This window comes from Anas acuta, chromosome 28 (assembly GCF_963932015.1).
Source record: "Anas acuta chromosome 28, bAnaAcu1.1, whole genome shotgun sequence".
In the NCBI taxonomy this organism is placed as follows: domain Eukaryota; kingdom Metazoa; phylum Chordata; class Aves; order Anseriformes; family Anatidae; genus Anas; species Anas acuta.
The window spans coordinates 3,176,360-3,197,992 of NC_089006.1; the positions used below are offsets into that span (position 1 = coordinate 3,176,360).

At 69.1% G+C, this 21,633-nt stretch overlaps 3 protein-coding genes across 4 annotated transcripts; 1 reads left to right on the top strand and 2 right to left on the bottom strand.

The window, feature by feature from the left end:
* Window positions 1-174: 174 nt before the first annotated feature.
* MUC1 (mucin 1, cell surface associated) lies at window positions 175-6,288 on the bottom strand. Its single transcript, XM_068663170.1, has 7 exons — window positions 4,451-6,288; window positions 2,886-3,556; window positions 2,543-2,616; window positions 2,276-2,418; window positions 1,923-2,038; window positions 1,662-1,808; window positions 175-736 (listed from the first exon to the last, which is right to left on the bottom strand). The coding sequence occupies exons 1-7, from the start codon at window positions 4,497-4,499 to the stop codon at window positions 665-667; spliced, it is 1,272 nt and encodes a 423-aa protein (XP_068519271.1). The 5' UTR covers window positions 4,500-6,288; the 3' UTR covers window positions 175-664.
* A 794-nt stretch (window positions 6,289-7,082) lies between these two features.
* On the bottom strand, window positions 7,083-16,545 carry THBS3 (thrombospondin 3). Its single transcript, XM_068662875.1, has 23 exons — window positions 15,707-16,545; window positions 14,297-14,503; window positions 13,886-14,142; window positions 13,686-13,788; window positions 13,218-13,244; window positions 12,711-12,793; window positions 12,357-12,408; window positions 12,123-12,271; window positions 11,791-11,931; window positions 11,519-11,596; window positions 11,282-11,434; window positions 11,046-11,156; window positions 10,825-10,932; window positions 10,409-10,568; window positions 10,178-10,296; window positions 9,990-10,042; window positions 9,690-9,883; window positions 9,433-9,611; window positions 9,290-9,338; window positions 8,915-9,111; window positions 8,647-8,819; window positions 7,700-7,839; window positions 7,083-7,343 (listed from the first exon to the last, which is right to left on the bottom strand). Exons 1-23 carry the CDS (start codon window positions 15,801-15,803, stop codon window positions 7,285-7,287), a joined length of 2,889 nt encoding a protein of 962 aa, XP_068518976.1. The 5' UTR covers window positions 15,804-16,545; the 3' UTR covers window positions 7,083-7,284.
* A 684-nt stretch (window positions 16,546-17,229) lies between these two features.
* On the top strand, window positions 17,230-20,636 carry MTX1 (metaxin 1). Of its 2 annotated transcripts, XM_068662876.1 has the most exons (8): window positions 17,307-17,482; window positions 17,582-17,651; window positions 18,081-18,160; window positions 18,861-18,953; window positions 19,083-19,265; window positions 19,448-19,524; window positions 19,979-20,133; window positions 20,242-20,636. In XM_068662876.1, the coding sequence occupies exons 1-8, from the start codon at window positions 17,402-17,404 to the stop codon at window positions 20,466-20,468; spliced, it is 966 nt and encodes a 321-aa protein (XP_068518977.1). In that variant the 5' UTR covers window positions 17,307-17,401; the 3' UTR covers window positions 20,469-20,636. The 2 variants fall into 2 exon arrangements, with proteins under 2 accessions (XP_068518978.1, XP_068518977.1); XM_068662877.1 differs by having other exon boundaries at window positions 17,230-17,651.
* The last annotated feature ends 997 nt before the right edge of the window (window positions 20,637-21,633 follow it).

The window sequence follows — 21,633 nt, forward strand, 5'->3', positions numbered from 1 at the left end:
AGAGAAACGAGAGCAGGCGCCGAGCTGAGCGTCACTCGAGGTGATGGTGATGCCGGGGAACCTCCACCCACTGCTGCTCCTGAAGGCATCAGCAAAGACCCCCCCCATGGGAGCCACCCCGCGGGTGCTGGGGATGTCCCCACACAGGACACCATGCCCAGAACCGCCACAGCCCCCCTTGGCTGTGTGGGGAACCAAGCCCGACTGCGCCCATCCTTTTATTGTGAAATGCGATAAATACACCACCGCCACGCACCCCGCAGCCCCGCGGAGCCCAGCCGCAGAGCCTGGCACCGCCATCCCCTAAATATATATATATATTATATAAAACAACACCACAAAAAGAACAATTAGACCCCTGGGGGCGAGCGCAGGCAGGATGCGAGCCCAGCCCCCTGCCCGCAGCACGGAGCAGGGGGCGCACAGCCAGGCTGGGGGGCTTGGAGTGGGGCCATGAGGGAGGAAAAAGGGGTACGGGGGGGGGCACTCGTGCCCAAATCTTTGTTCTTCCAGTTCTGTCATGCGCGCGAATCCGGCTGCTCCAGAACCATCCGGCTCCCGCTGCCCGTGGCAAGGGGCTGAGCGGCGCTGGGGGACGTGCCCAGGGCCGGTGCTGCCGCCCCAGGAGCGGGGGGGTCGCGGCCGTCCCGTCCCCTCGCATCCCTCAGAGGTTGTCGGAGGAGGCAGACGGGTTGGTGTAGGTGAAGGTGCCGCCCCCTGCGATGGTGCCTGCCACCTGGGAGAGGGGAAACAAGGGGGGGGTCACAACAGAGCCGGGCTGGGAAGGGCCGAGGGCTCAGCCCCCCCCAAAGTCCCCACGAGGCCTGGGGGCGGTGGGAGACCCCCTGGCGAGCAGATCCATGGGGGTCAGCCCTGCAGCAGCCAGTGCCACGGGCACCACGAACAGCCCGGTTTTAACCAAAAATACCCACGTGGACACCCCCAGCCCTCCTCTGGGGCCGTCCCAGCCCCCCGGCCACGGGGGCCAGTGGAGGCTCAGTGCAGCCAGAGCAGCCTGGGCCGCTTTTCTCTCCCGCTGGCTAAGCCTGCCCAGCAAGAGCGAAGGTAAATATTTACCCAGGCCCCTGGTATTTGAACAGCGAGAGCTGCTTGCACAGCGCGGAACAGCTGGATACGGCCCCCGCCCCGCAGCACCGGGCACAGCAAACAGCGGGGCCGCGGCCAGCCCCAAATCCCACATCGCCGAGGCCAGCCGCAGCCCCACACGTGTGCACGCGGCGCCCAACGCTGCTGGTGTCAGATCTGGACCCCCTCACCCTCCCCTTTGCCCCCTCGTGCCCCGGCTCCAGGGTGCCAGGATCTGGCTGAGCCTGAGGATGGGGCGCGGGGAGGCAGCGGTCCCGCCGAGCCCCCACGCACCGGCAAGGGTGGGCAGGGGGGGGGAGCGGCCGCCCAAGGTTGCCGGCAGCTTCCTGGCTCCAGCCGGGGCTGCCAGCGCCACGGCTCCATCCAGGCATGAAAGGTTCGCTCACCTCCCTGCCAGGCTCCCAGGGACCGGGGCCACCAAGTGCCCGTCCCCACCGGCTGGTTTCATCCTGCCGGCTCCATCAAGGGCAGGGGCGAGGGATGCGGCCGCACCGAAAAGCGGCGGCCCCGGCACCCACCCCAGTGCCAGGACACCGCGGGCGCTCGGCTCTCACCTGGCTGTAGGGGTTGTGCTTGGTGTTGGGGGACACGTAGCGCCCGTGGCTCTGGTACGGGGGGTACTGGGCCATGGGGTGGTAGGAGTCCTTCGTGCTGAACAGGTCCAGCTTCCCTCGGCTCTTCCGACGGCAAGAGCAGGTGGTCTGGGGGGGCAGGGGGGCTCTGTGAGCGGGACGGGGTCAGGGGCCCAAAGGCAGCGGGGACGGGGACAGAGGCTCAACAGCAGAAAGCCGGTGAGGATGAGGATGGGGACTCACCAGGAGAGCACAGATGAGGATGCTCAGCAGCAGCAGGACGCAGACCAGGACCAGCAGAGCAATGGCCCAGTCCGGAACCTGAGGCTGCTCCACCGGGGCCGTCACTTCCACGCCACCTGAAGAGTGGCAGAGCCGTGTCCGTACCTCCGGGCACAGCCCCGCCAGACCCCCGGGAAGGGGCCAGAAGGGGAAGAGCCCTTCTCCCCTCGGGCCCAGCCCAGCACCCTGACACAGGCACTCGTCCCACTTGTCCCAGCAGGGATAAACCCAGGACAGGTGCAGAAGCCACCCGGAGCGGCCGTGCCGGGCTCCCCCTGCTCAAAGCACCCCCGGGGCCCGAGCCCCCCGCTCACTTTGGATGTCGGCCAGCTGCAGGTCCATGATGTACCCGTTCGAGTCCAGCTGGCTTCTCAGCTTCTTCTCGGCAGAGTCACTCGTGACGGAGTCCTCGCTGTGCCCAAACACGAGGGTGGATTGCACCGCCACCGACCCTTGGCTGCGTGAGAGAGGAGGTGTTGGAGCCGGGACCGCCACCTCCCGCTGCCCCCTCCCAGACATCCCCCCCCCAGGGGCTCTGCACTGCGCTGGGCTTCCCAGCCCGAGCCCCCCGCCCACGGTACCTGAAACGGAGCTCACTGCATCCCTTGTAGGTCTGCCTGCCCATGCAGCTCGTGCAGCCAAAGACACTTTCAAACTGGAAAAAAAAAAACATTGGGGGGGTCACGACCACATCCCCAGCTCTCACCCCACTGCCTCCCATCCCCAGCATCCTCCCCTTCACCCCGGCATGGCCCCATCTCCTGCTGCCCCCACCTCTCTGCCCAGTGGGACGGGGCTGCAGAAGGAGCTCACAGAGCCCAGGGTGCATTTACAGGGAGCCCCTTCCTAAGGTGGCTCCTTCCTGGCACAGACCACGAGGTCTTCGCTTGCTGAGGGCAGCCAGCGAGCAGGGCTGGCACTCACCATGGTCAAGACAGAGCGGCTCAGGCTCCTGTACTCCTTCGACGTGGGATCGAGCAGGCTCTGGCTGAAGTTTCTGTTCAGAATGCGGAAGGACAGCGGGACGCGGAGGAGCAGCTGGACCACGGTGGGAGGCAGAGCTGCGGCTTTGCTGGGGTTGGGACCCCCGCTGCTCCCGACCACGGCCATGGGGGTCTTGCTGTGCGCTGTGCTGCCCTGAGAGGTGACAGAGGCTGTCTTTGTGGGGACAACCTCGGCGCTGCTGTTCGTGGTGGCGTTGGTCTTGGACGTGGGACCCACGGAGCCACCGTCGGTTGCGGTGCTGGCTTTGGAGGGGGGGACCCCACTGCTGTCATTTGCGCTGATGTTGTTGTGGGGGAACAGAGGGATAATGGAGACAGTCACCACGGTGCTGTCGGTTGTGTCATTGCCGGCAGAGCTGTTGCCCGTTGGGAACACGGTCACATGGGGGGGGACAGAGCCGTGGGACCCGTTGCTGCTGGCGTTCTGGGAGGTGGCATTGTTCAGGGTGGGCGTCATCACCGTTGTCTCAGTGGTGGTGGTCTCCACGGTGGTGGTCTCGGTGGTGGTGGTCTCTGTGGTGGTTGTCTCGGTGGTGGTGGTCTCGGTGGTGGTGGTCTTGGCGGCGGTGGTGGTGTTCAAGGCGTGCGTACCTAAAGGACAAAGGGGGTCAGGAACTGGGGCTACAGCATCAATTTGGGAAGAAATTCTACACAACGAGGCTCCTTCACGAGACCCTTCTCAGGACAAAAAGGTGCAGGGAAGTCCCACAACCTCCATGAGAGCAATGCCTGCAAGGCCAGCGAGAACTTCAGGAACATCCCTGGTGAGACTCACACTGGGCGCACGTGGCACGAGCAAGGGGTGCCTGGGCGGCTGCCCCATGCCCAGCCCCGCAGAGCCGTGCCCCGCTCAGGACCCACCGCCGCGCCGTGCCACTAAAACCTTTGTGATGAATGCAAACGGCTGGGCTAGGAAGGCAGAAAGCCCCAGGGCGCTCACACCCCTGCTCCCCGGGACGTGCATCACCTGGCTCGCGGCCAGCGCAGGCGGCTCCTCGTGGGCGCTTTCCCAGCAGGTGCCGCAGGAGCCCTGGAGGAGCGCCCGGGGTCCGGACGTCTTGCCGAGGCACACGCCTGGATACCAGCCTGCCAGCCCCAGGCACAGCCTGCTCCATCCAGCCCCAGCACAGCCCGTCCGCCCCGTGCTCAGCCCCGGCCGATCCCTTCAGTCGGCGCTAAAAGGGACGTGGACACCACCAAGGGCTGAGCAAGGTCCCCAGCTCCTGTTTTGTTTTTTTTTTTTGGGGGGGACAACCAGCCCTAGGGCACTGCACCCCAGGGACAGAGCGCACCAGGTGGTGCTGCACCCGCTGCTGGGTGCTGAGGGTCACGGGGTGCCACCAGGTCCCTGCTCACAAAACCAACTGGGAGACCCCCTCCCTCGCCTCCCCACCCCGTTACCACCCCGCACCCCCAGGCCCCAGCCCAGTTCCCACCAGCTCGAGGTGCCACCAGCCCCCGGTGCCGCCAGCCCCCGCGTCTCACCTGCACCCAACACCACGAGCAGCAGTGGCAGAAGCGCGGTGACCTCCATGGGGCTCGTCCGGGGGGGGCCCAGTGCCTGTGGGGGGGGGCTCAGCGGCAGCTGCTCCTCCCGTTAGGCAGCGGCGTTGCGCAGTCGGGGACTGGTGGCTCGGCGGCGGCTGCAGCTTTATAGAGCACCTGGAGCAGGTGGGGAGGCCCCACCCCGCCACCGGCCCCGACCTGCACGTGGTGAAGGGGGGGCCCCTCCACCCTGCTTGACGCAGGGCACAAGGGTGCCATCCCACCCCCGGGACCCCTGGGGCACCCTCTGTCCTGTGCTGGGGTCCCCCTGCAGCTCTGTGCCTTCTGTGCTGGGGTCCCCTCGTGGCTCCGCGTTCTCCCAGTTTGGGGACTGGGGAGGGGACCCTGCCACAGCATCCCCCCCATGCCATGGGACGTGGCCTAGGGCAGGGGCATTGGTTTTGGGGTCCTCATGCAGGGGGGTCCCGGCTGTGTCATGGCTCCTGGGAGCTGGTGGGGAGCATGGGGTGGGGGCTGGAGCCCCGCAGCCCCCCTGTAGATGGGGGGCCTCATCCTCTCATTCAGCCTGGGGTTAATCATTACCGGCCCGGCCACTGCCTCGCCCTACACTCAAATAAACTCTGGCACCCCCCCACCCCAAACTGCTTACGCAGGTGAGGCCCAGGGCCCCACTAAAGCCCAGTCCCTCCCCACCGCCAAATGTCCCCACCTGGTCCCTGGGCTGGGCACAAGGGTCCCAGGGGGCACAAGCCCCTCTCTGCTGCTGGAGAAGACTTTTCTGCTCACCCCGGGGGACACCAGGAGCAAACCCCGTGGGGGGGACGTGGCCCCCCAATGCCTGGTGCCAAGCCGGATGCCCGAGCCCCACCCCAGAGGCACCAGGTGCCACCCAGGCCAGGCACAGAGCCCCCATCCTCCCCCCGGTGCCATGTGCTCCCCCCACATCTGCGGGGTCCTTTCTGCCCCCCTACCCCTGCCCAGGGGGGAGAGCCCCAGTTCCTGTGGAGGGCTCAGGGTCCCAGCCCCAAACTCCCCCCCCAGCCCCATGCAGGGGGTACCGATGTGCGCTGGGGAGGTGGGGGTGGTCCGGGGGTATTGGGGCAAGGGGGAGGGCAGGAGAGGGGGGACCCCCAGCTGCAGGAGCAGCAGCACAAAGGAGAGGCTGCTCGGGCACCAGCCCAGCGTGTGCGGGACCCACCTGCACCCAGTGCCCACGATGGGGCTGCGCCTTCCCCACCCAGCCCCTCACCTCTGTGCCCAGCACCGGGGACGGGGGTCCCAGGCTGCGAGCCGTGCCCCCCCCCCCGACTCCCTCCCAGCTCAGCACACGGGCACAGGTCTGTGGTTGTCGTCGTTTGGCTTTGTTTTTGGCTTTTTTATGGGCTGCAAAACTCCTCTTAGCAGAAAAACACAGAGGGGGGGTGGGAAGGGGCCGGGCACCCGGAGCTGCGCCCCCAGCGCCCCCCAGCACCGGGCTCGGGAGCCGCGGGGCCGGGCTCCCCCCCCCCCCCCTCCGCCTCCCTCCACGCGTGGACGCGGGGCACGAACCCCACGCGCGCCCCCGCCCCACGCGCGCCCCCGCCGCCCCGCCCGGCGGCGCTGGAGCTGCGGCGCCTCCTGGCGGGCGCGGCCCCGCGCAGCGCCAGCACCGAGCCCCGGTGGAGCGGAGCGGGACCGGCACCGGCACCGGGACCGGGACCGGGACCGGCAGCGGAGCCCCCCGCGCCTCCGTGCCCCGCCGCAGCCCGCTCCCTCGGGCCCGGTGCCGAGGGATGCCCGGGGATACGGGCACGGAGCCGGGCGGAGGGCTGGGAGCAGACGGGACGGGACGGGACGGGACGGGACGGGACGGGACGGGACGGGACGGGGGCAGGCACCGCTCGGTACCGAGCGGTACCGACCCCCTTCCCGTCCCGTCCCGTCCCGTCCCGTCCCGTCCCGTCCCGTCCCGTCCGGTGCCGTGCCCGCAGCCCCTCCGCTCCGCCCCGTACCGGCAGCACCGTGCCGGCAGCAAGCACCGCCCCATCCCCTCCAGGCTCCGGTACCACCGGGGCGGCGGCTGCCCGGTACCGGCCGCGTTGCCCTTTGAAGAGCGGGGCCCGCGGCGGGGCCGGTGCCGGGGCGGGGCGGGGCGGGCTCGGGGGAGGCGGGGAGGGGGGGTGGGGGGGGGTCGGGCCGGGGGGTGGGGGGGGGGGGGGGGGCACATTCCGCCGCGTTGCCGGGCCAGCCGTCGCCATGGCGACCGGGCACTGCCGCCGGGGCTCGGCGCTCACGGCGCAGTTCCCACGGAGCGGCCCCGCGCGGCGGCGGCGGCGGCGGCGGCTCCGCTCCGGTCCCTCCGGGGCGGCGGCAGGGCCGGGATGCGGTGCAGTGTTGTGCCCTCGCCTACCAATATTGCACTCGTCCCGGCCTCCCGCCGTCCCGGGTTCCGCCGGTAGGACCGGGGTAGCACCGGGCTGCGCCCCCCCCCCCCCGGCCCCCGACGACCCCACCGGGAGGACGGCGAGGGAAGGAACCGGGAGCACGGGGCGGGAGAGGGGGGGGGGGGGGGGGAAATGGGGGCGGGAGGGGGCCGGGGCCGCCCCCTAGGAACGGGGCGCGCAGGCGAAAATCCGGTGGAAACTTTATGGCCCGGCGGCGGGCGAGGCAGGGCCGGGGGGGGGACGCGGCCCCGCCGCCCACCGGAGCCGCCCCGCCGCTCCCGGCACTGCAAAGTCCGCGGGTGGGGAGGGGGCGGCGGGGGGCGGCGGAGCCCGGCCCGAGCCCGGGTGCCGCAGGCGGAGGGGGGGGGCCCCGGGCCGGGCGGGGGCGGCTCACTCGCGGCCCTCCAGCAGGAACCGGCGGAAGGGCTCGAAGTCTGCGGGGATCGAGTCTGCGGGGCGACAGCGGGGAGGGGGGGGCGTGAGGAGCCGGGGGGGGGCTCGGCGGGGGGATCGAGCCCCCTGCCGGGATAGCCGAACCCCCCCCGAGCTGCCCCAGGGAGCGGGACAAACCCCCCCGGGCACCGGGACAGGCCCTGGCCCACGCGGGGGGAGCCCGGGGGGACTCCCCCGGGGGTGGGATTTCCCCCTGGGGGGGGCTTCCCGCTCCCCCCCCCATCTGCCACGGGGCCATAGGGGCGAGGCTGCTCGCTCCTCGCCCCGGTGTCCGGGGGTGTCCCGGTGCCCAGAGGGGTGCCGGTGCCCGGGGGGGGTCCCGGTGCCCGGGGGGGGGGAGCCCCGTGCTCACCGTTGCAGCGGTACTGCAGGTTGGACCAGATGATGTTCTCCTGGGAGAAGCAGAAGACCCCCAGCCGCCCCCCGCGCATGGTGGTGTCGATGATCACCCCCGAGTCCGCCACCAGCCGCGGGCCTTCGTACAGCCGGACCCTGCGGGGGGGGCAACAAATGGGCGGGGGGGGCAACAAATGGGGGGGGGTCAGCCAGGACCGGGGACCCCCAACCTGGGGGGAAGGGGGGGGAGACACCGAGGCACCGCGACGGGGCCCCCGTCGGGGCTGGAGGTGCACCACCGGGGGGTTTCTGTGAGCCCCCCCCCCAAAAAAAAAACAAAAAACAAAACACAACAAAACACCAACCCCGCAGGGATGGAGGCCGGGGCCCCCGCGCCGCCCCCGGCCCGGCCCCGCTGCCTTTGTCGGGCGCTTTGCATGTGAAAGGCCCCGGCGGCCGGCGGGGTCTCCATGGCGACGGGACAATGGCCGCGGGGGCCCGGACGGGGCGGACGGGCCCGGCCCCCGGAGCGCCCCCCCCTCCGCCCCCCCCCACGGCGGCCGCCCCGACGGGCTCCTTAAAGGGGAAAAGCAACGGGGAAGGGGGGGGGGGGCAACGGGGTCGGAGCCACCCCCAGCGGACGGAATCCACCCCACGGGTCCCATCCCCTCTCCCAGGGGATGCCGCCCCCCCCCCCCCCGCCCCGTCGGTCCCACCGGGGCAGGACCCCCCCCCACGGGATGGCATCCGCTCCGGGTCAGTCCAGAGGGGGCAGGACCCCCTCCCGAGGGTTGCCATCCCCACCACCGTGTCAGTCCCACGGGGGCAGGACCCCCTCCCCATGCTGTTGCCCCCTCCCCAGGGACCCGCAACCTCCGAGCTGAGCCTGGCCGGGCTCCTACCTTCCCCCCCCCCGCAGTGCTGCCAGCCCCAATACCCCCCCCCCCAGTGCCCCCCACTCACCTGATGTAGCCCACCTGGGGCCTGTGCACTAGCTGCCAGCGGTACGAGGTCTTGTCCCTCCAGCCCACGTTGCGGGGGTCCTTCCACAGCAGGCGGACGTGCTCGGGCGTGTGGCCCGTGTGCCACAGTGCGTTGCGCAGGTGCTCCCCGGGGCCCGTGGAGGACTTCACCGCCTGGGGGGGGGGCGTGCGGGGCATCAGGGGGACCCCGCTGGCAGGGCCTGAGCCGCTCTGGGGTGGGGGGGACACGGGAGGGTGGCGGCACCCACCTTGAGCTGCAGCCCCGGCTCGGCCACGGCGCGGAAGGGGGTGGCCTGCCAGTACGTCTGCTCCGTCTGCTTCCACATCACCACGTAGAAGCTGGCGCTGTCCTGGTAGCTGAAGATGAAGCCGGCGTAGTCATCGTCGGTGACGGTGTTGACGTGGAAGGTGCCCTCAAAGTCCACCCCGTTGAAAGCCGTGTAGCCTGCGGGTGGGCAAACGGAGGAAGGAGCCCCCTCCCCAGCATGGGGACGGGACCCCGCGCACTGCCTCCAGCCAGGGCAGTTTTTACCCCTCTCCATAGGGCACAGAAGTGGCCCTCGACCCCCAGCGAGCAGGGGACAAGGATAAAGGGGCTGTCCCACGGGGTCTGCACCTCTTACCAACAGCCAAGCCCGGGTCGCTGTTCATGGTCTGCACAATCTCCATGCCCTGTGGATGAGACCTGGGTTAGGGGCGTCCCCGGGGACCTCCCGGCCCCTCTCCGCTCCCACCCCAGCAGAAACATGGGGGGCAGCACCCACACCTGGTTGAGGACAACCCAGTTGGGATCAATCTGCGCGTCCCCCTCGGGGTCCAGGATGACGGTCTGGTAGGCGCGGAAGTCGGTCAGCGTCACCTCGGCGCTCTCCGGGCACACGTCCAGCTGGTCGATCACCGTGTCATTGTCGAAGTCCTCCTCGCACGCGTCACCCACGCCGTTCCCTGGGCACACGCGCACGGGTCATGGATGGACGGGACCCTGCAGAGGGCTCTGCCTCCCCCTGCCCGCCCAGCGCTCACCATCCGAATCCTTCTGGTTGGGGTTGGGGATCAGGCGGCAGTTATCGGGGCCGGGTGCTGTGTAGTCAGGGATGCCGTCGTTATCATCATCGTTGTCGCAGTCGTCCCCCAGCCCGTCGTTGTCTGAGTCCAGCTGGGAGCTGTTGGGGATCTCGGCGCAGTTGTCCTTGGTGTCCTGGTGCCCGTCCCCATCACTGGCAGGAGGAACGCAGTCAGGGCAGCACCACAAACCCGGCGACCTGGCACTGAGCTGCAGCACCTTCACCCACCCCAAAGGCCCCTGATCTCAAGGACCCTCACCTGTCCTCGTTGGTGTCACAGATGTCCCCTACCAGGTCACTGTCCATATCTGTCTGGAAGAGACCAAAGCCCTAGTTCAGCGGGCACCCCGGGGTGACAGGACCCCAAACCCCGCCAGCCGGGGGGCAGGGTCCTGCAGACCCCAGGACACCCCTGTCTCCACGCGTGCTGGCTGCCCCAGGCCATACCTGAGTCGGGTTGCTCATTTCAGGGCAACTGTCACAGGCATCCCCAACGCTGTCCTCGTCCCGGTCTGTCTGCAGCGGGTTGGGCACCTTGGGGCAGTTATCCAGCATGTTGGGAATTCCTGCAAGGACAGAGGTGTGTGGGTGCCCTCAGCACCCCAGCGTGGCTGTGACAGTCCCAAATCCGCAAGGAGCCCCCCGGCCACACGCAGTGCAGCCTCATGAGCCGCTCACCGTCCCCATCGATGTCATTGTCACAAGCATCCCCCTCGCCGTTGCTGTCCGTGTCCCGCTGGTCATTATTGGGCACGTTGGGGCAGTTGTCACAGGCATCCCCAAAGGAGTCGGTGTCCGAATTCTGCTGGTCTTTGTTGGGGAAGAGCCGGCAGTTGTCCTGGAGGGAAGGGAAGGACAGAGATGCCCCCATTGTGGTGGCTGGCAGAGCAGAGCCACGCTCTGGCACGGGTCAGGGCAGGGGGACATCTCCAGTGTGCCCGCTGAGACCGTCCCAGAGCCACAAACCCCGGCCTGCTGCCCCCCCGGAGCAGCATCCTGGGGGCACCAGAATCAAGCCAAAGCAAGAAGCTCTGCCCCTTGCCCAGCACGAGCCCTAGAGCCACAGGCACGTCCTGCCCGCGCAGCACAAACACCTCCACGTTCTTGATGCCATCACCGTCAGCGTCATCGTCACACTGGTCCCCGATGCCATCGTTGTCAGCGTCCTCCTGCCCTGAATTCGGCGTCAGGCGGCAGTTGTCCTGGAAGCACAGACACCAGTAAAGACAGGGAGGAGGACAGCTCCGGAGCCCAGCCCCACTACAGGCCAGTGAGCTCCCAAGCCCCTCGCGCCCCTCGCCACGGGGAGGCCCACCTGCTTGCAGTGCTTGTTGTTGTCGATGCAGGGCAGGGGCTCATCGGGGTAGCCGTCAAGGTCCGTGTCCTGCCCGCACACGTTGCCGTTGCCAGCCCAGCCCACGTTGCACTGGAGAAAGGAGGAATCAGGGGCTGGGAAACAGGGAAGAGTCCTGGCAGGAGCAACCGCTGCTCCTGCCAATTCCTCCAGCACCCTCTGCGTCTCGGTCGGCCCGTCCTGGCCTTCCCGCTCACCGCACAGGAAATTTCACCGTTCCTCTCGAACACGCAGAAGCCGTTGATGTCGCAAGGGTTGGAGGTGGGAGTGCTGCAGGACCGCTGCGGGATGCAGCCGGACGTCTGATTCCCCACAAACCCTGACTTGCAGGGGCCACATTTGTAGGAGCCCTGGGAGAAACGGGGCACGGGGCAGGGTCAGGAGGGTGAAGAGCCCCCCGATGTCAGGCAGGAGACCAGGGCAGCTCCGCTCACCAGCGTGTTGGTGCAGATGGAGTTGGGGTCGCAGCCGCCGTTGTTCCCATCGTTGCATTCATCAATATCTGTGCAAACCTGAGAGCAGGATGGGAGAAACCATCGACCTTCTGCCCCCACAGCTCCTGCAGGAGACCCACCCCATGCCCGCAGCCTGCCTTCGGCACTGCTCTCCTTCAGAGCAGGGTCTGGCAGGCTCAGCATCCCCTGCCCGTCCCCGCAGCCCAACAAACCGGAGCGCCCATGGCCAAATCCCACAGCCCCGCGCTCACCTGCTTGCTGGCCTTTGCGTAGTCAGCCCCCACGCCAGAGACGGTGTTGCCCCGATAGCCACGGGGACAGGGCTCACAGCAGAAGCCTGGTGCAGTGTTGATGCACTTGGAGCCAGGGAAGCAGGGGTTGGCATGAGCGCACTGTGGGCACGGGGAGAGAGAAAAGCTTCGCTACGGGTACGGCACCGGCGAGAGCACCCGGGTGGGTCTGTCCCCACCGGGTGGCTTAGGGACACATACGGAGAGGGGAAGCATCTCGTGTGTGACACCTGCCCGTGCTGCCAGCTCTGGGGCTCAGACTCCCCCCGCTGACAGGCACGAGGCCCACTCACCTCATCGATGTCGGCGCAGTGCGTGCCGTTGCCCTCCAGGCCCGGCGGGCAGGGCCCGCAGCGGTACCCGGGGTACTCGTACGTCTCCATGCAGTCCACGCCGCTGAAGCAGGGGTTGGGGTTGCAGCGAGAGCGGTGCTCGTGGAAGCCTGCGGAGACGAGGGCCGGGCAGGGTGGTGAGCAGGGATGAACGCACGCTCCCCGGGGTGGGAGCTGAGCCACGGCAACACTCACCGCAGACCTGGCACTCCATGATGGTGTTGCGGATCAGGGACATCTCCTTCACCTGTGAAGCAGCAGAGCACAGGGCGTTAGGGACGGGGGTGACTTGTGGAACAGAATCACAGAATCACAGAATTTCTAGGTTGGAAGAGACCGCAAGGTCATCGAGTCCAACCTCTGACCTAACCCTAACAGTCCCCACTAAACCATATCCCTGAGCTCTACATCATCACGCCCCTGGGGTGCAGAACCCGCATCCAAGCCCTGCCACGCACCATTGAGCTCCACGCTGCCCTCACGGTGCCCAGCGCCCTGCTCTTGGCCAAGCCCAGCCTGGGCAGTGCCAGTACCACTGCCCCGCCTCACCTGGTCCCTAATGTCTTCTCGCAGGTCTGTCAGGATGCGGTTGAAGAGGGTCAGCTGCGTGACCAGCGCCTTGGTCTGCTCGCCTGCCACAAGCAGGGAGGACAAGGTCAGCCCCAGCCCCAGGACAGAGGCAGCCTCCTGGGGCTAGGGGCTGCCGTGCCCATCCCACACCACACCAGGGGGCACGAGGCAACCCCCGACCCTTCCTTCTCCTCCCTCGTCAGGTGCAAAGCCACCCAGCTCCTGGTCCTTGCACTGCAAGGACAGGTGCCAGCAGCAAGGACCTGCCCAGCCACGTGCTAATTCATCCCCACTGGGGTCCTAAGACTTCACAGGACCCTTTCTGTATAACACATCCCATGCCCCTCTGATCTGCCCCATTCCAGGGTGCCCAGCAGGTGCTAGGGACTCTGGGACAGGCTCCAAAGGATTTTACACCTCCACGGAGCCCCAACCACCATCACCATCCCCACAGCTGGAAAAAGGGGAAGCAGAGCAGGGACTTACCCAGGATGGAGGCCAATGCGCTTGTCACTGCAGGGAGGAAGACAAGATCTTGTTGAACACTGCTTTGGCCAGCACACGGCCTGGAGACCCAGCACGTCCCCTGCCAGGGTGTGCTCGAGGGACAGAGGAGCCACCAAGAAACAAGTTCCCCCTGTGGAGGACTGCGATGCCACCTGCCATCCCCGCACAACAAACTGCTGGGCAGGCTCTTGAGGCTCCGTGGCCTTCCAGATCGCAACCCTCACCTTCCCTTGCATGGTTGTTCCTGGCCACCACGTGCACAGGAGCTCCCGTGTGCATAGGGCTGTCTGGCAGGGGGCAGAGGTAGAAGCTCCCCCTGCACGATGCGGTGCTGTGCGCCCCACGCACCAGCCTGTGCTCTTTGTGCTGCCCACCCAAGGTGCTGCATGACACGTAGCATGCATGGGGGAACCATGGCCAGCCCCCCGTGCTCGGACGTGCCATTACCTGCGCTGTGAATGGATTCATCTCCCTGGAACGGACACTCGCTCAGCGCCCCAACTCGGCTCATGGAGCCTCCCAGAATCAGCTTCATGGACTCCACAAACCCCTGACGTAGCAGAGGAGATGCAGTCAGCCATGTGAGGCTCTGCCTGTCCGAGGGGTACGAAGGACACTCGGCCCCACGCGGGGGTCCCGGCACTCACCTGCATCCTCTGGTAAGCCTTCTGTCCTGTGCGCACCTCGATCGACTCCACCTCTGCCAGGGGGATCTCGGACAGCTCGGGCAGCCCCACGCTGGAGTCCACTTGCTTGCAGTCCACGTAGAGCTCCACGCTCAGCATGTCCCCGCGCAGCCCGCTCAGGCGCACGATCACCGTGTGGCTCTGCCCGTCCGCCACGTGCGCGTGCTGCAGGTTGACCGAGTGCAGCTTGTTGTCCTCCCGCAGGTAGCGCACCAGCACTGCGGAGGAGTGGGAAGGGGCCGTGAGCTCTCCTCCCCGGCCCCTTGGGACCAGTTGCAGCAGACCTGAGCAGTCCCCGCCGAGCTCGGTCCCTGTTTCTCTTCCCACATCCCCAGCGTGTGCCCCCCACGTCCCCAGGCAGCAGGCACCTACCCTTGTTGATCTTCCCCACCACGGACACCTCCAGCCACCTCGTGTTGTCCTTTTTGGAGTAGAGGCCGAAGAGGGTCCCCCCCTGCTTGGGGGGCAGGCGGAAGGTGGAGAGGAGGAAAACGTCGTTCACCGTCAGGAGCTCCATCCGGATCTTGTGCGTGATGCTGGCCATCTGCCGGGCCTCGCTCACCAGGAGCAGGTCGATGACTGCGGGGAGCCAAGGACGGGGGTCGCATCCTGCCCGGCCGCTGAGGAGCGGGGGGATGCCCGGTTCGGGGCACCGCCGCCGGCCCGACCCGCTGCAAACCGGCCCCGCCGGGCCCGGGGAAGCCCCGAGGACTCCCGGGGAGGCTCCGCACGGTCCCGCCGGCTCCGCCCAGCCCCGACCCCGCGCGGTGGCGCTCCAGGACCGGGAGCGGGAGCGGCCGCCCCTCCGAGAAGGATCCGCGGAGTCCCCGCCACCGGCGGCCCGGAGCCCGGGAAACGGGCGGGGCCCCCGGCTCGGGGCCTTCCCCGCTCCCCCCCTCGCTCCGGGGTTTCCCTGCGGAGGCGGCCGCACCGCCCCGAGCATCCCAGCTGCCGGGCGGGGAAGGCTGGCGGAGCCCCCGGCCCGGCGGCCGCGGGGAACGGAGCGGAGCGGGGACGTGGCTCCCGGGGAGGCTCCGGGAGGGGGAAACGCGGAGCCCCACCGGGGCCGGGCCCCGGGAAGCGGCGCTGAGCAGCCACCGCGGCCGCCCCGCCGAGGCGCTGCGGGAACCGGAGCCCCGACGAGGAACGGGCCGGCCCTCAGCACAGGCCCGGGGCGCTCCGGGGGAGCACGGAGAGCCCGGTCCCGCCGGGGCACGGCAGCCCGCTCGCTCCGTGCCGCCGCACCGGGCAGCCCGGGAGGAGCCGCGACCCTGGGGCGAGCGGCGGCCGCGCAGCCCGACCCCGGCAGCCTCCCCGCTGGCCCCACCGCCCCTCGAACCGGGAGCCCTCCCGCCGCGGGCACCGCTGCACAGAGCCGGGTACGGGGACCGGCGTCCATGCGGGGCTGGCGGCGGCCCTGCCCGCAGCTGGCCCCGGGACTGCGGGCAGCGGCGACCCTCGGGGGTGCTGGCGGCCGTCCCGAGCTCCGGGGATGAATGTCCCTCTGTCCCCAGCCCGGAGCGCCGGCTCGCCGCAGCTGCCCGCAGCCCGGCTGCCAGACCTCCCAGGGAGAGCACAGCCGCTGTCAGCGGCCCCGGGCCGGCCGGCGGGGGCCGGCAGCCCCCGGCTCAGGGCAGCGGGGCAGGGAACCGCCGCCTCCCCCGTTTGTAGCGGGCCGGGAACGGCGGGGACACCCGTCCGCGTCGCCCCGTCGGGGCTGTCCGACCGTCCCCGCGCCTGCCGCTGCCCGGCGGGACGGAGCGGCACCGGGAGCCGCCTTACCTTGCAGCCCCTGGCGAGCCGCGCCGGCGGCGCCCAGCAGGAGCAGCGCCAGGAGCGCGCCGAGCGCCGGGCCCCCCGCGGCCGCCGGTGCCCCCATGCCGCCGGTGCCGCCGGTGCGGAGCGGAGCGCGGCGGGGCGGAGTGGCGCGAGCGGGGAGGGGCCGGCGCTGGCGGCGAGGAGGAAACAAAGAGCCGTCAATCACGGACGCGCATCCCGGGGACCCCGGCGGGCGCTCCGCCGCGGCGGGCCGGCCGCAGCCCCGCCAAGCGGAGAGCAGCGGGGCGGGGCGGGGCGGGGCGCGGTGCACCGGGACCGGCCGGCGGCAGGGCCCGGAGCTGCGGGAGACCCCCGGGCACCTCGGCGCTGCCCGCCCCTGCGCGGCTCCCGCTCACAGAAATTGAGTGTGGCAGGCGCCGGTTCACCGGGAGGTCAGGCAGTCTGGGGCCGCCTCGCTGAGAGCCGGAGCGGCCCCGGCAGCGCCGGAGCGTCCGGCCCGGGAGAGACGGGCACCGGGAGCCGCGGGGACAGCGCGGGGGACGGGGGGTGGCCGAGGAGGAGCCGCTTGGCCAAGGGTGCCTCGCGGTGGGGTCCCAGCCCCCGGGGCCAGGCGGCGCCCCCCGGGCAGCGGAGCCTCCGGGGCCGGCCCCGCTCCCCTGGCCGGAGAGGAGCGAGCGGAGCCAGGCCACCTGGAGCCGGCTCAGCGGCATAAATCAGCCTCAGGAACCGGCCCAAGCCTCCGGAGCAAAATAATGAGCTCATCCGAGAAGCTCCTTCACCTCTGCCCTGGGCTGGGAGCGGGAGCCCTGGGGACGCCGCAGGAGCCTCGACGGCCGAGCCCGACGGCAGCGGGGCGCGGAGCTCGGGCTGCGTCCAAGCCCCGGGACCGGCGCTGCTCAGCCCCGGGGGCCGCCTGCGCCCTCAGGCCTCAGCCTCCCGGAGGGCTCGGGCAGAGCCCGGGGCACTCGGCCAGGCTGCAGCTGGAGGCCGCGGGGAGCGGAGCCGCGCAGCCGGGAGGCCGGGGCGGGCCCGGCGGCGGAGCAGCCCCGGCAGCTGGCCCGGCAGCTCCCGCTGAGCGCCGGCCAAGGCGGAGGAGCAGCGCGGCTCCCCGGCCGTGTTTACGGCTGTTTCCCCCGCCTCCATAACAACGGGCCGGGCCGAGCCGAGCCCCGGGGGCCGCCCCAGCCCCGCTCCCCCCCCCCCATCAGCCGCTCCGGTGCACGCCAGGGCGGCCGGGGCCACAAGGCTGCCTCCCCTTTTCCCCGTCCCGTCCGGTGTGTGCCCGCTCCCCCCGGGGTTTTTATCTATTTTATTTATTTTATTATTTATTTTATTTTATTTTATTTATTTTATTTAATTTTATTTTATGTATTTATTTATTTTATTTATTTTAATTATTTAATTTATTTTCCCATAGCAACGCGCTGGAGCGGCCGGTAACGGACCGCTGTGTGTGTCGGGGGGGGGAGGCGGGGGGGGGGGGCTCGGCTCCGCTCCGTGGTGCTCGGTACCGGGCTCCGCGCATCCCCCGGCCGCGGAGGGGACCCCGGGCGCTGCGGGAGCTGCCCCGACGGCGCGGCCGCGGGAGCCGCCGCCGGTAGCGGAGCCTCCGCCGCCGCCTCCGGTGCCGCCGGGCCCGCCCCGAGGTGGCGGCGGGCGGAGCCGCCCCCCCCGTGTGGTTCCGGGTCGGGCGGGAAGATGGCGGCGCCCATGGAGCTGTTCTGCTGGGCAGGGGGCTGGGGGCTGCCCTCGGTGGATCCCGACTGCCTGGCCGTGCTGGTGAGCGGCGGCGGGGCCGGTGTGTGCCCGGTGTGTGCCCGGTGTGCGCCTCCCGGCCGGGCCCCCCCCTCCCGTCCCGTCCCCTCTCCTCTCTTTCAGACGTACGCGCGGTTCACGGGGGCGCCGCTGAAGGTGCACCGGGTCAGCAGCCCCTGGAGGAGCCCCTCCGGTAAGGGTCCGCACCGGGGCACCAAGCCCCGCCGCACCCCCACCCCCACTGCACCCCCTGCCCCACTGCACCCCCACTGACCCATCACACAGCCCTGCTCCGCTGCACCCCCACCCCACTGCGCCCCCCACCCCATTGCGTCTCCCGTCCAGTTGCATGCCCCCCAGTTCACGCCCCCTGCCCCACTGCACCTCCCCTTGCCCCATTACTTGCCCCCCCCCAGCGTGCTCCTCCTGTCCCATCACGCAGCTTTCATCCCTTTATCTGCCCCCTTCGCATCATCCGAGCCCCCTACCCCCGTGTTTGTGCCCTCCCCCCCATCCTGCACACCCCTCTATGTGGGGGCCCTGCACCCCCCAGGGACCCCCCCAGCCCCTCATCACCGGTTGCAGGGGGACGCCCTGCAGCCACCCCTCTCCCTGCCCTCAGGGCGCCTGCCTGCGCTGAAGACGCGGGATGAGGGCACCATCTCCAAAACGCAGCAAATCATAACGCACCTCAGGAAGCAGGTAGGGGATGGCGACGGGCACCCCCCGGGTGCTGCAGGGGGGCCGGAGCGCTCGCTGGGATGGAGGGAGCTGGAGCTGGAGCAGCAGCAGCGAGGGCATCCCCGGGGATGGGGCCAGGGCTCAGCTCCCTGCTCTGGAGGCAGCGCGGTGCGAAGTGGTGCGAGCTTTGCCCTGGGGACCCAGCCCGGCTGTCCCCGTGGTGGTGTTTGTTCTGGGGGCAGGCACGACCCCATCTCGAGCCTCGTGCATCTCAGGCAAGGTGGGCGCTGTCCCCTCCATGGTCTGTGCTCCAGTGTGGCTGTGGGAGCAGACCTGCAGGGCCCCTGGGACACCCTGAGCTGCCCGCTCCCAGCTCTTCCCTTTGGGCCTGGAAGTCAAGACAAACATTAACTCTCCTAGCGCTGGGTCTGGACACGGGGGGGTAGAGCTCAGAGGGGGCACAGCACCAGATCCTGCCCGCTCCGCTCCTGGGGTTGGCCGGGTGTCCGTCCGGGTAACCTCCCAACCTCCCAGCTCACCGAGGAGCGAGAGCAGGGCTGGGTTCAGAGCAGGGCTGGGTTCAGAGCAGGGCTGGGTTCAGAGCAGGGCTGGCCCTGCTGCCCGGTCCCTCTGCACGCAGGCACTCGCTTTGTCACGGTCCCCCGAGGTTGTAGGATGGCTGCTTCCCTGCCAGCTCAGCCCCGTTTCCTTTCCTCCCCAGAAATACAACGCTGACTATGACCTCTCGGCCACGCAAGGAGCAGACACGCTGGCTTTCGTGTCCCTGCTAGAAGAGAAGCTGCTGCCAGTGCTGGTGAGTCTCAGCGTGGCCGCGGGGAACATCTCAGAGGTGCTGGGCACGGGCTGTCCTTGTGCCACCGCCATCGGCTGTGCCGGCTCTGGCACTCCCCGGGGCATCGGCACGGGTTGTCCTCTGCTGCAGATCCACACGTTCTGGGTGGATGCGAAGAACTACGTGGAGCACACGCGGAAGTGGTACGCCGAGACCATCCCCTTCCCGCTCAACTTCTTCCTGCCCAACTGCATGCACAAGCAGCACGTGGAGCGGCTGCAGCTCATGTGGGGAGACGGCTACATGGAGGATGAGGAGAAGCTGGAGAAGGAGGTGAGGGGATGTGTGGGAAGGAGCTGCCCAGCTCCAAACACCGCAGCTCCTCAGGGATTGCCCGGAGGGATCACGCAAGGCTGAAATCTCAGCCTGGGACCTGGGGTTCCCAGCCTGAGCACCCCCTCCCCGTCGCTGTGACACCGCGACACTGCAGCCCTGGCTCTGTCTTCATTCTCCAGCTGTACCGGGATGCTCGGGAATGCCTGACACTCCTGTCCCAGCGCCTTGGCTCCCAGAAGTTTTTCTTCGGAGACTCGTACGTGGCTACAGGGGGAACGTACTGCAGGGACTGCAAGCCCCCTGCACGCAGGCAGGACCAAGCCCCCACGGCTCACGGGGAAGCCGTAGCCCACAAATGTTGCTTTGGGGAGTTGGACAGGCTGGAGGGGATGGAGCGACACGGGCAGGAACGATGCGAGAGCTTGTGGGATTTGCCACCAGCCTCAGCATCGCTTTTCCCCGGCTGGTGGGCACTTGCTGGAGCCAGCAAGGCTGCTCAGAGACAGGACTGTCCTGCATCCCGTGCCCCTGCCCTGTCCCCACTGCTGGGACTGGGAGCAGGGAGCCCTCCCGGCACGGAGGAGCTACCTGCTGTCCCCAGGAGCACGGCGGGGTGGCACGGAAGGCTGGGGGTGGCCGCATCTTGGTGGCTTCGGGTGGGGATGGGGGATGGAGGGCCCATGACCCAGTGGCGGATCTCTGTTCCCCAGGCCCGCTTCCCTTGATGCCTTTGTGTTCAGCCGCCTGGCGCCGCTCCTGAAAGCGAAGCTGCCCAACGGGAAACTGCAGCAGCACCTGAAGTCCCTGCAGAACCTGTGCAACTACTGCACCTCCATCCTCAGCCTCTACTTCCCCTGGGACGGAGGTGAGATGCGCCCCCAGCCTCACGCTGCACCTTTGGGGTGCCCCCCTCAAAAAAAAAACACACCACGAAACCCAACACTGGTGCCCTGCTGCGCTCTGTTCCCCCCAGGTGACCTCCCCGCCAGCGCCCCGCGGGTTGGGGGTGCCGAGGGTGGTGACACGGAGGAGGACCCCCACAAGCGGCGCAACCAGCTGCTGTCAGTGCTGGTGGGGCTGGCGGCGATGCTGGGCTACGCCTTCCTGAGCGGCATCGTCTCCATCCAGCGCGGCGCCGTGGGGCCGGCTGGCCGCCAGCCCATCGCCCTGGAGGAGGAAGAGGAGGAGGAGGAGGAGTGAGGAAGAGCGGCCGCGCTCAGAGCTGTGATTATGTACTCGTCCGGCCACTCGAACTGACTGTTTTGATGCCGGTGGCCTCGCAGCGTTGCTCCCTGCAGGTGTGCTGCTCTGCGTCCCAGCAGAAATTACAGCCCTCGCCCGCCGCACCAATAAACCTCACTCTCTCCACCCGCGCTCTCCCGTCCTCCCTGTGGCCTCTCATGGTTGCAGGGCCGGCCGCCTTTCCCTTTCCCCTTCTCCCAGGTGCCCAGGCTGGGGGCACCAATGTGCTGCTCCATGGGTGCTCCAATCCTGTCTGCGCCCCCCCCAAATCCTTCCCTTACCCCCAGGAGGGCTGCGGGATCTACAGCACTGGGGGACGTGGCGAAGAGGGAAAACCGTGGGTCCTCAAGGTCCTGTGTCTGCTCAGCACCTTTGCATCTGTGGCGGTGCTGGGAGCATCTCCCTCCCCCAGCAGTCATGGGGCTGAGCCCTCTGCCTCTTGCCCTCGCAGCTCCCCTGCCCCGTGGCTGTGCAGGCAGAGCCCCATGGCACTGCTGCCCCCCTCCTGCTGTGCCACAGCGTGCCTGGGGACAGCCCCCGGCCAGCTGCGTCCTGGGCAGTGCAGCAGAAAGCAGCAGCGCAGGAGCCCAGGCTGTCAGCAGGACGTGTCCCCGGCCCGGCAGGGCACGAGCTCTCCCCTCGCTGCTGGAGGGCCGCCCGCCAGCCCGGCTCACCGCAGCGGCGCGCGTGGGGCGGCGAGCAGCCCCCGGGCCTGCGGCTGCAGCAGGAATTCCTCCAAGGATGACAGCTCTGTTTGCATTCCTCCACGCCTGCCAGGAATGGGGAGTTCCTTGCAGCTGGCACTGCCAAAAAGCACGTAGTGCGGCGAACGGCGCTCCGCAAGCCCTGCAAGACCCAGTGCTGGGATGGGGAGGGGGCTTCTGTCCCCGCACCGAGCGGAGCTGCCGCTCTCAACAGGGGCTGCCCGGCCTCAGGGCTCAGCACCCGGCCCTGGGGGCAAGCGGGGCCGTCAGCGATGCTGCGGTTTCCCCCAGCTGCCGTCAGTTTACGAGGGTGTAAATGGAAAAGCGGTGTCTGGCCAGGCGCGCGCACGCGTGCGCCCGCTGCCAGGCGGCACACAGCCCTCGCTTGTTCGGCTGCATCCTGGGGCTGCCACCCTGGC